This window comes from Lutjanus erythropterus, chromosome 18 (assembly GCF_056507025.1).
Source record: "Lutjanus erythropterus isolate fLutEry1 chromosome 18, fLutEry1.hap2, whole genome shotgun sequence".
Classification (NCBI taxonomy): domain Eukaryota; kingdom Metazoa; phylum Chordata; class Actinopteri; order Lutjaniformes; family Lutjanidae; genus Lutjanus; species Lutjanus erythropterus.
Window position 1 is genome coordinate 9,614,458 of NC_139334.1, and position 11,644 is coordinate 9,626,101.

The following is an 11,644-nucleotide window of genomic DNA, read 5'->3' on the forward strand; positions in this document are numbered from 1 at the left end:
CCTTGCTAGCCAGATGCCCACTTCTTAGTTGGAAGAAAATTATACCACCATCCCACCAGCACTGCGTGGAAGTGTTAAACTTGAACAGCTTAAATATACTGTCTGAGGCTCCACCCAGAAGTATTAAAAGGTCTGGCAACCATTTCTATCCTATTTTGAGATTGAGTTTCCTTTTATTAATACCCCATCCTAATATTTATGTTTTATTTTATTGTTACCATTATTATTCATTAGTTTATTTAAAAATGTATTTCTTTATTGAATTATTCACTTCAGTTTTTTAAATACATGCTAATTACTGTATTTTAAAATGGTTATAAATTATAAATTATATATATATTTCCCTAACCCTAATGTTATTTTGGAGTTTTGAGTACCATTGTGTGTTGCCTACATATACATCCAGAAGATATGAAGCAAAATTAGCCTTATTTTTGAGTCTAATATAAGTCTAATATTCACCCTTCTATATATAATATATGGCTCTCTAGCTGCTACACCATCTAGTCTCAAAGGCCCAGATTACATAGAGCGCAGTTATGGCAGTGAGAGGCATCTTTTTACAGTTGTTTTCTACAAGCGTACTTTTTGCGCACTGGTAATGCACCCTCGGTGCCTCGCATTTCAAATCACCTTGCGTTTTCGCAGGAACACTCGGCATGCCTCTACTTGAAAAAACTTCAACTCAAAGCTGACAAGCACCCAGCATCATTTGTGTTTTATTCCCATTGCCTAATGGATAATTATATGATTCACGAGCCGTCTGTGGTGGTGAGGACAAAGTTTACAGATGCTTGGAAATAACAATCATGGATGACAAACTAATGGTTTATGTTACTGCATATAAATATTAACAGGATTTCAACAGAAAACAGCAGCCTGGAGGCATACTTGAGATTTCAGGTAAGTTGTTTTAATTTAATTTAATAACCGGTAACATGGTTTGTGTTAAGTTAACGTTAGTTCACTTTCAACATCTCCCTGGGCAAACTGCCCTGTGATTTCTCTTCTTTCTGAGGGTTTCACACAGATCTGTTTAATGTTGTACTTGAAAGCAGCCTTTCACCCTCAATCAGACAGTGTCCTCCGCCTGTCCATTTTTTATGTAGATCTTTAAGTAGCTAGGTGTCTACTAACTATGTTGTTAACTACCACAATATAAAGGTAGAGATCTGAGTTTAAAAAGCACAACGCTGCCATTTTTTTTTTTTTTTTCTGAAAACAGCTGCCTGCTGCTGCCCGAAACAAATTCAATGAGAGCAGTAAAGTTTTGGACAGAAAACCACAACAGTGAGCTGAAAGATGCTGTAAAGCTCTATAGTATATTCATTACTATATGAGCAACCCCTTTCTGGATTTTCAAGACAAAGAATTAGAGTAATTTTTTAAGATAAGTGGTAGGTTATTGAATTGTCTTGTAGGAAAACACAGGAGACAGTATTTTTACATGTCAAACATGTCTGACAGGGATCTTTCATAGTTTGCTTACTGTGTGTTTTATTCTCAGTGGAGAAACACATTTCCCCGTGGATCTGAATCATTTTATGGAACATTTCTCAAGAATGAAGCTTCTCCCAGGTAGTTAATAAATGGACTTGGTGGATGACATGTCAGTTTAAAGCACTAAAAGGTGTTTTTAACACATCAGATCAGCGCACCAGAGTCTTGTTTCAGTCTCTCATCAGCAGCCTTCTGGCAGAACCCCCAAGAAAAATTTCTGATCGCTCCTCAAACACAGAATTTTTCAGCTGCTGCTAAAGATAAACACCACAATTACTAATGCTATTTTCAGCAACAAGCGCATAAGATGCCCCCGCAATTCACTAAGGGTTCACAATACATTTAAAATTAAATGACACATTTTTCTCTTTTATCCCACTCTTGACACTGTAAAAAAAATCCTACAGGAATTTAATGGAATCAACTAATCTTTTCTCACTAACATAACATAAATATACAACTTTTTTTCAAGGTAATTAAACTTAAAATGTCTAGTATTTATTTGATTTGAATATATAATGAATTTTTTCTTTGTGTCTCCAATACACTTTAAGATGGCTGCTTTTTTGGCAATAATTAAACTATTACAAACCATGATGAAGGTTAGTATTGAATAAAGTCCCTACCTCCTAACACATAAAGATTTAATACATTTAAGCTCTTTGTCTAAATGAAAAACAGATTTTTCAAACTTTTCATAAGAAAATGTGAAAGGAAATCAAATTTGTTTGTAATGTTCGTCATTGTGACTGAGGAGTTGTTGGTTCAACTTAATATCTTAAGCTTACTGAACATGTTTTTACAAGTACAGTTCAATTGGTATTAAGTCTATCTGACTTGAAAAGTTTGTTTGTTTTGAGTTACTACTAAAACTTCCTTAGCCTGTCCTTTCAAAATCAGTCAACTTAAAATTTTATGGCAGCACACGAACTTTTAAAACAAGTAGTTTGTTTTTACAGTGCATGTTGTTCTGTTTTCCCTGGCTGGTTAATGTGTACCTTCATGTAATGTGTCATCTACTCTGTCTATTACCACCTTTATCTTTGTACTAGCTGTCAAGCAAATATTCTCTCCCCTCATCAAACCAAAATAGCCCTTTGCCATCAACTCGCCATCACCGACTTGAGGATTCATGTGGTGATAGAGTCTGCACTCGTTTGACCCTGGTTCTCATCTGGACTTTGGAACTGTGTCAAGCTGCCCTGGAGGGGAGCTGGTCAGACTGGAAAGATCCTTTCCTGGGGTGCTGCAGAGGGACTGCAGCCAATTGTTCTTCTAGCTGTTTATTTGTCTTTTCCCAAGCAATCTTTTACACATTCCTTGTCTTTTTCCATGTTTGTTGCATTTGGTGGTTTAAGATAAGACTAATTATTGGATTTTTCTGCCTGCTGGACAAACGGCTGCTTTTAATCATCCGGTGGTCAAACTAAATCACAGAAGTCTCAGTCCTGGGACTGGAGTTCTGATTTACAGTAGTAGACAAGCTCTGCAAGTATACATCCAACTGCTAAAGTCAATAATGCCTTGATCTGCGTCCAGCAATGTTAAGCTGTTTTACAGATGAGGAGCACGCAATGCTGTTTCTCAGCAGATAAATTCACCCCCTGCAGCAGTGTCAGCATTTTGAAGGTGACAGCTGATGCTCAGAGGTCAAGTTCTCTTGTGTGTTTAAACGGTCCCGCTCAATCAAAGGGGTTATTCTCCTCTCTGATCCCTCAGGCCAGAGGCATGCTGCAGCTTCCACTGGTCAGCGCAGATGGTGGGGAGTCACGCCATGGAATTTGTTGTATTTCGTCCAAGAGGCAAACAGGATGCACTAACTTTTAGCTTCAACTTAAAGGACCAGTGTGCAGGATTTAGGGGAAACTAGCAGGGAGGTTGCAGACTCCTCACACTTGCCTCCCCTTTTACACAGGTGTGAGAGAACCTTTGGTGGATGAAAAACTCATAAAAAAATAAATATATATATACATATCAGTATTACATTCAATTTCTGCCGTAGTCTGCCAGTAAAGCCCCCTAAATGTTACACACCAGTCCTTTAATTTGATTGTTTTTTAAAAATGATGTTGGATGGAAAAACGTTTGTTTACACTACATCTTTGTCAAATCTCTGTCTAAACTTGAGCTTGTATGATTGTCAGAACGCCCAGTCAGGTGGACAATAGATTTAGATTTTCCACTGGAAAGGCTTTTCAAAATAAAACACAACTATGAAGAACTGTAAAACTGCTGCTGTGTCAGCAGTTTAGAAGCTGAATTCCAGATAAAGAGGGCTCCCATAGGGGAGGGATTTTCCAGCTTGAAAAGTACTTGTTTCTTGACTCGTCAAATTACTTGTAAATGTAGAAAGATGTACAGCATCAGTGTTTTCTTGTTCCTCTGTAGATTCCTGCAGTGCACCAATAGAAACTCATACTGGTACATCTTTAAAGCAGGAGTGAGCTTACATAACAGAATGAAGTTAAATGCTATACAGTGGTGCTTGGCAATAATAATGGAAAATGGCTAAGTGTGGTTAACACTTCCATATGCCATGACCAAAGTATTTCTGAAATTATACCTTTCCAGACATTCTTTCAATTCATGCCCCAGATATGCCATCCAGGCTCTCATCTTGTAGCTTAACAAGTTGCCATCATTTTTATTTCAAATCTCTCACTCCAAAATACTGTCATACGTACTTTCCACTGTTCAATTTATATGCATTTCTTCAGAAACCGTGACGACAAGAAGAGGAGCAAAGACACAGTAATCCTGTAGGTTTCTGCGCTGCACAGACTTCAGCTAATGATGGTTACTGTAACTTTTTTTTAAACTGCAGTTATATCCCTCTGCAAGGGTGGCACAGTTTTAGTTCAAAGGTAGAATTAGCAGGATTTGGCATGTGTACGTAAACAAAACAGCAAGATAATTGATTTTTGAGTCTCATTTCCAGAATGTCCAATACCAATATTTTGAGTTGGTGATGAGTGAGAGGAATTAATTATGTATATGTTTAGGCATTGTTTTGGAGGGAAATCATAGTTTGCCTTTGAAACATTCAAAATGTACTAAAATTACCAAACGGGGGTAAGGTGAGGCCCTGTACCTCAGTTGGTAGAGCGTCCGCCCATTTCCTGTCTGCTCTTCAGCTGTCCTATCATAATAACAAACCTGGAATATGTTGGATACATTAGAGAGTGAGGAGGGAAGTCCACAAACATGGCTAAATTTTATGTGAATAAAATCTTTAATATTACCTCATTAATCAGCTCTGGTGGTTGTTTAGAAGTGAAGATAACAACTCCCACGATCCTACAACACGTAATGACATTATTAAACTACTACTCTTTTATTTTCATTTCAATTTGAGAGACTGCAGATATTATATACTGAAGCAAGCAAACAACCACTCAGTCCATTTACAGAGTTTAAATTTTTAAAAACTAATTAATAAATAATTTCCTAACACAGCTGGGCATTGCAGTTTATAGCAAAGCTTACTCAAATGTGTCACGGCCCAGGCCGTGTCACAGGTTTGTTTTTTCCTTGTCCTGTTTTCCCCCCCTCCCCCTGTCTGTGTCTGTGCTGCGGGCGTGGCGACTCTCTCACCCTCCTGGTTCCCTGATGGCATTCATTCGTCTCACCTGCTCCCTGCTGCTCACCTGTCTTCCACCCAGCAATCAACCCTGCAATACTTAACACCGGCTCTCCTCTCCAGTCCTCGCCAGATCGTTGTGTCTCAGTAACGGTAGTCACACTCCAGGCCTATCTCCTGAATTGAGATTCTCCTTGTGCTTGCTAAGAATTTTCGTGTATACTTACCCTGTTTCTCTGCTGCTTCAGGATCACTCACTGCCTGCCTGCCTGCCTGCCTGCCAAGTTTTTCTGCTGGACTAACCCTTCCAACTCTGTCAGCCCCCTTGCCATCCGCCAGCCTCCCTCAGCCTCCTACCCCCGGATCCCCCCCCCCTTGCTGCTTCACGCACCTTTAATAAATCCCTTTTTCACTCAGCTTTTGAGTCTGTGGTTGCATTTGGGTTCCTCCTGTGGATTGTAACAAAATGTTGTAATCATTAGAGTCATATTCAGCTATAGATTAATATACAGTTGTTGGACTGATGAGTTTTTACAACATCAGGAAGGTGTATTTGTGGTTGACTTGAAAAAATGTCTCCTAGTGTAACAATGTGACTCGCTGATGTTTTTGGACAGTAATGGAGCTGTATGGCAGAGAGGAATAACATGTATCAGGCTTCGGCTACATGCAGGATCAAGTCAGTGTTGGTTTTGGTCTTTTCATGGGATCTTTTCACAATGAGAAAAATAGCAAATATTGTTGCCATGTCCTTTAAACAAAGAGGTTCTCTCAGGCTGAAGCTGTCCCATCTTTTCTGTCAGCACAATATTGTGTTTCTGGGACTGTTTGTAATCCATCATTTTGTGATTGCTATCCTGAGTGGCACTTAAGCAGGAGCTTGTCCAGCTATCATTTACCGTCATCAAAACTGGAATGTCCATAACTCCAATAATTCCTACGTTGGAAAACTAAAGGGCTAAAGCCACATAAAATCACATCCCCATATTTCTGCAATTGCATAAAAATATCACTCACTCTTGACCACAACCCCTCAATGGGCTTAAAACAATATTATGATGGAAACTGAGCAATACAGCCCTGTCTAAATGTGAGACTTCAAAGCTATGAATTTTAAGATTTTCCACTTCTACTTTTTTTTCTGTCACAGATTACAACACTGCACAGATTCTTTGCACGTACAGCCATACATTTCAAACCTTTTTCTATCAGCAGTTGTGTTGACACTATTTTATTTTGGCAGATAACTTACCCAGTTTAATTTCCAAAGTAGACCTCATCAAATTCATCTACCATCAAATTCAAGCATCACATATCTGTCAGATATGTTGCTGGGTGTTGAAAGAAACCTGGTCAGAAAGTGGAGTTAAAAGAGCAGTTCCTGTCTGAGAGGTCATATCAGCAGATGTTTGAGTGATTCATGTGCTGATCTGGGATGTGAAGGACATTTATTTGTCCTCTGTAACACTGCAGTGTGATGCCTTCATCAGGCCTCGGTCCTGCTGGATAGCTGACATTCCTGGCTGTCAGTCAGACATGATCTGCACACACAACACACACGACGTTACTCTCCCTCAGGAAGACTTTTCTGCTGAACTTCTCAGTAATACACAATACCCCCTGTTTTATCTGAAAAACTTTTAGTGTGTGGAGAATAAACTTAAAAGAACTTTAAATAGTCCCATGGGACTTGAGTGCTGCTTGAGAACTTTTTAAACACGCTTGACACTGTCTATTTTCACATACACTCAACCGTATACTCAAGATAAACAAAATCTAACAACTCACATGGTCTATTTGCAAGCTTCAACTGGTACACATCTTTCTAAAGTTTGACTGAATTCTAATAAAGCTATTTCTCTTCACTCTGTTATTTTTTTGGCTTCATTGCTGAAGCATGTCTCCCCTATGACAGAATTATACTTGCAGGTATTGGAAAAGGAAGCTTGAGGTTTGGATTAAAGAGCAGCAGACCCTGAGACGATCAACAATGCACACGGCGTCTTTCAACCACCCAGCCAGATCAGTCAGATGCACTGCTGTAGACCACCCCAGGAGGAGTCGAGGAGAGCTGGGACAAGAGCCGTGCTAACCCAGATTGGACAAAAAGCTGCTCCTGGCTAATATACAGTTGGGAAAATGAAATGGACGAAATGGGAATCAGGCTGGCCAAACAAGGAGAAATCAGAGACTGTTGTAGCCACACTGAGACACCTGCACTAAAGGTGTTGCACCTGACAGGTGGATCAGTTCTGAGCTGACAGGATGCAACACATAAGACTCTAATTTTCTCTAATTTTGTTTTATTTTATCATATGTTTTGTCTTATTTTGTTCTGATTTAAGTGATCAGGATATATGTTATATATGTGTGTAGCATGAAGAAACTAAAACATTGTTTGTGTTGTACAAAACTGCATTAATTAATGTTAATAAATTACTTTGATACCTTAACTGAAATGCAGGTACAACATGCTTATCATTGCACATTTTTGGATTATTCATTTATGCAGATGACACAGTCTTGTATGCACATGACTCTTCTTCATCTCAAGGATGTGTTAAGTAAATCCAGATTACAGGCTCTCTTTTACGTTTGCTCTGCATAACTTCAAAAATGTACTGAAACATAAGGCAAGATGTTTTAAGAACAAAGGTTACAACTATAACATATAATGATATTGTATAATATTATAAAAATACAGTCTAAAGCTGATCTATATTAAAAGTGCAGTGAGAACTTTGGCACTATTTAAATAAAGTTTACCTGACTTGACTAGAAGAGTACTTGGAGAGCTCAGACCTCCACCAAGGCCAATTTCCGAACCAAAAAATCATGCCTTTTTAGTGCTTCTTTCTTGCAGTACTACAAATGTGTGTTCTTTGGGTCAATAGAGGTGAGATTAGGCAAACTATTACAGTACATTTTCAAACTGAGCAAAACCTGGCTGCTAAATATCCTCAAACCTGTGATGTGTTTGTTCGCCAGCTGGAGGTGAACATGACCAGCTCAGTCTGGTGGGCCACACTGGGAGACCTCACATTATCTACGCCCATCAGACATCCATTCACCCAGAGGGTCTGTCAAGCATGCATTTTCTACAGCGCAGCCTGAGACAGACTGCACGCCACATGACCAGTCAACAAAGAAGTGAGACAGATAAGCGTGCCATTACACAACTTGCCTTTTACAATCAGTGAAACAGCATTACACAGAGGTGACTCAGCCAACGTTTGCTACAAAGGACGTACCGGCGCCAAGTCTGCTAATACTCAGAGTGTTACTCAGACCACAGCTGCTGAAATTAATCTTCACTGTCCACCGCAAGTGTGATGAATATAGAGTCAGAGGAGGGTCATAAAAAAACAAATACATCTGTTGAAGAATAAGAAGATAAATATGGAAATATAAAAATCAATAAATAACAGAATAAATAAGGTCTAAGTCAATAATAAATGTGGAAAAATAAAGACAAATAAAATATTAATGTACTTTTCATTTTCATTTATTTATTTGTTGGTTTAATTTAATATTTTAATTTAAAATATATTATATATTATATTTGCAAAAGCAATGCAGAAAAAAAGAAGATACAAAAATCCATAAAAAAAATATAAATACATACATATGGAAATATATAAACAAATAAATGTGAAATATGACAATTCTTATATTTAATCTTTTATGTCGTGTTATTTGTCTTAGTATTTCCACATATCATTTTCATCATTTTATTTATTCTTCTTTGTCCCTTCTTCCATTTATTTACCCTATTACAGATTTATTCTTTTTAATGCCCCTCCTATGACTCCTAGAGTTTAAAAGCATGTTAAATTAAAAAGCAAAACAAACAATATGAGCATACATAATGTTCTAATACACATAATTTTATATTTCTTATATGATTTATTTAATATAATCATATTAAATTGTAATCATATATATTACTACTAGTGTCAGTAATCCTGTCACTACACTCATAATATAACAGGTTCATATAATATCCTGCTCCTGGCAGATGATGGGATCCCTCATTCAAAAGGTCAAACTTTATTGACTAATTAAACGTAACAGTTTTAACAACAGGTTAACATTTTACAGCCAGACTACAGAGCAGCTTCCTTCCTCAGGCTGTGTGTTGACTCCTCAATTTGTCCCCCACACTACAAGTTAAAAAAAATAGTTTATTTTTATGATGCATTTACACATAATTTTTGTTTTGTACTTATAAGCATGAACAGACTACAAATTGCATGTTGTTTCAACCCTGTGTTGTAGAATCATCACCTACCTCCCATATCAGGCCCTGCAACTGAAAACACCACAGCAGACACACACACACCACACACACTCTCTTTGAGGTAGTGGTTGGTTGTGTTGCTGAGGTGTACAGTAGTAGCGGTTGTGTGCAGACAACAGAAGCTGCGGCACAGGCTGGGAGACATGAGAACCCCTGAGGAGGAAAACGGGATTGTTGTAAATCCCTCAGCTGAGGGAGAGGGAGCTCTATAAAAACTGCCCTCCATTAAAAACACTCAGCTGTCAGGGCTCGTCTTTGTACTCAACGCAGAGAGTGATTTCTTTGTCAACCTCTTTACTGCCGGTGCTTTTCTAAGAGCAAAAGTTAATGGAGCAATTAAAGTTGCTGTTTGTTTGGGCACTTCAGATGTAGTTTTGGCAAAGAGAGCAGTTATATAACACCATATGATAACATCTGTAAGTCTTTCTTTTTGTCATGTGCAGTAAAACGTGTATGTGAAGGGATTTAAAGATATGCACATATGTAAAATTCAACTTTTCAGCTATGCTAGCTGCAAAGCTGTGGATTTTCATGAAATTCAGTATGCAAATTAATGTCCCGTCAGGATGAAATGTAGTAACCTTTGTGTTACTTTGGTGTTCGCTCAGATCCGAACTAACTCCATAAAATACTCAGTCAGTCAGACAATAACACCAACAAACTAACTGATCAAGGCAGCAATAAACCAGCAATGAATCAATAAATGTGTAGATTGAATCTGACTGTGTAATTGTACTTTGTACAATTGTATATGTCACAATAAAGTTGACTTTTACCTTTAAATCTTACACGCTGGACCATTAAGCTGCAGAATTATGTTATTACTCCTATTATTAGTAGTAGTACTAGTAGTAGTATTAGGACACTGGTTTCCTAGTCAGTTCTAGTTTGGATGGCTTAATTTAATTTTTGTCATATTAACTTTCTCACCTTGCATTTTTAAGGTAAACAGACATACTCTTGATTTTTTTAAACAGATATTTTTAAATGCATTTTTTATGTATTTGTAATGTCTTTTCTACTGATTCACCCAGGAAAAAAACATGTCTATCAAAGCTGTTGAAGTCTGAAGTTCTGAAACAGTTAGTCAGTTATGAAACACTGTCCATGGGTAAAATGTATAGCACTTCTACTACTTCCAGAACCAGAGAAACTTGAAATAGCTCCTACCTCTTCCACAGAATGCAATTGTAAAAGTGTACTAAAGCTTATCTGGATCAAAAAGTTGCTAGTAAATTCCCACACGGTGTGTCTAACCTGCAATATTACATTAATTTGCAATATTTCGGTACTCAACCTTCATCAGGCAAAACCTCATTTGCAAATAAATGTCATATTGCAGGTTAGACAGCATGCATTAATTTACTTGCAACATGAATTTACTTTGCCCCATGAGGGGGGGGGGGATCCACTGATCACATTTAAATACATTTATTTTCCCATTTTAAATCCTGCTGTGACCAGTAAGCTTTTACTCTGTTTGTCTAGATTTGCTACAAATGTCGAATAGTCAGATTTTGAGAGAAGCCTAATGAGCTGTGAGTGAAATGCTCTTGGTTTGTTTGGAAAAAGCGACAAGTGGAACATGTAGGCCTATACACCTTTAAAAATTTACCCTCCAACTAGTCATGATGGAGACAACAGTAAGGAGGCTGCTGACAAAGCTCCAGCTAATCCTTTTGATGTTTCAAACAGCAGGGGCATGATTTGTGTTTTAGACAGGTCTGCCTGCAGGATTTAGAGCTTTAGTTGTTTTGGGTTTTCCAACACTTCAGATGTCAATGTCACCTTTTGAAGTGCTGAGATCAAATTACCACATCGCAGCCCTTAATCCACAAGAGGAAGATGTCCTCTTCCTCCGCTCTCTTTGGAGCTGCGTCCTGAGGATACATTCATGCTCTTGTGTTGATTGTCATCTCTTTGTGTCCCGTTGTCAGTTTTCTGAATTGCTGTGTCACTAGTTTGGCAGAATCATAACATTAAACCACCAGGCAGCGAGCTTCATTGTCAGGAAGTCTGGTCGTAGTTTTCGTAATGGACATTTTAAAGTTCACATGTATCTAGGACACGGTTTACTGATGTGTTGTAGCTATGGTAACCCATTAATTGACCAGTTTCACATTCCCCAGTGGCACTCGAATGATCAGTTTTAATTAGAAGGTTTCTGGGATATATCAGCCCGGACAGCAAACTTTAGTCAAATATTGTGAAAAGTTCTAATGAGATTACAGTGATTTATGGAAACTAATTGGGCTCTGTTGTCA

General features: G+C 38.0%; 1 protein-coding gene across 7 annotated transcripts in view; it reads left to right on the forward strand.

Annotated features, from left to right (window-relative positions):
- Positions 1-7,517, forward strand: part of acp7 (acid phosphatase 7, tartrate resistant (putative)) — a 68,933-nt gene extending 61,416 nt beyond the window's left edge. For 4 of the 7 annotated variants that reach the window (XM_084742130.1, XM_084742133.1, XM_084742129.1 and 1 more), the window contains exon 15: positions 6,996-7,517. In XM_084742130.1, the coding sequence (XP_084598256.1) occupies positions 6,996-7,172 (177 nt within the window). In that variant the 3' untranslated portion in view covers positions 7,173-7,517. The remainder of the gene's footprint in view (positions 1-6,995) is intronic. The other 3 variants (XM_084742127.1, XM_084742128.1, XM_084742136.1) reach the window with 2 other exon arrangements.
- The last annotated feature ends 4,127 nt before the right edge of the window (positions 7,518-11,644 follow it).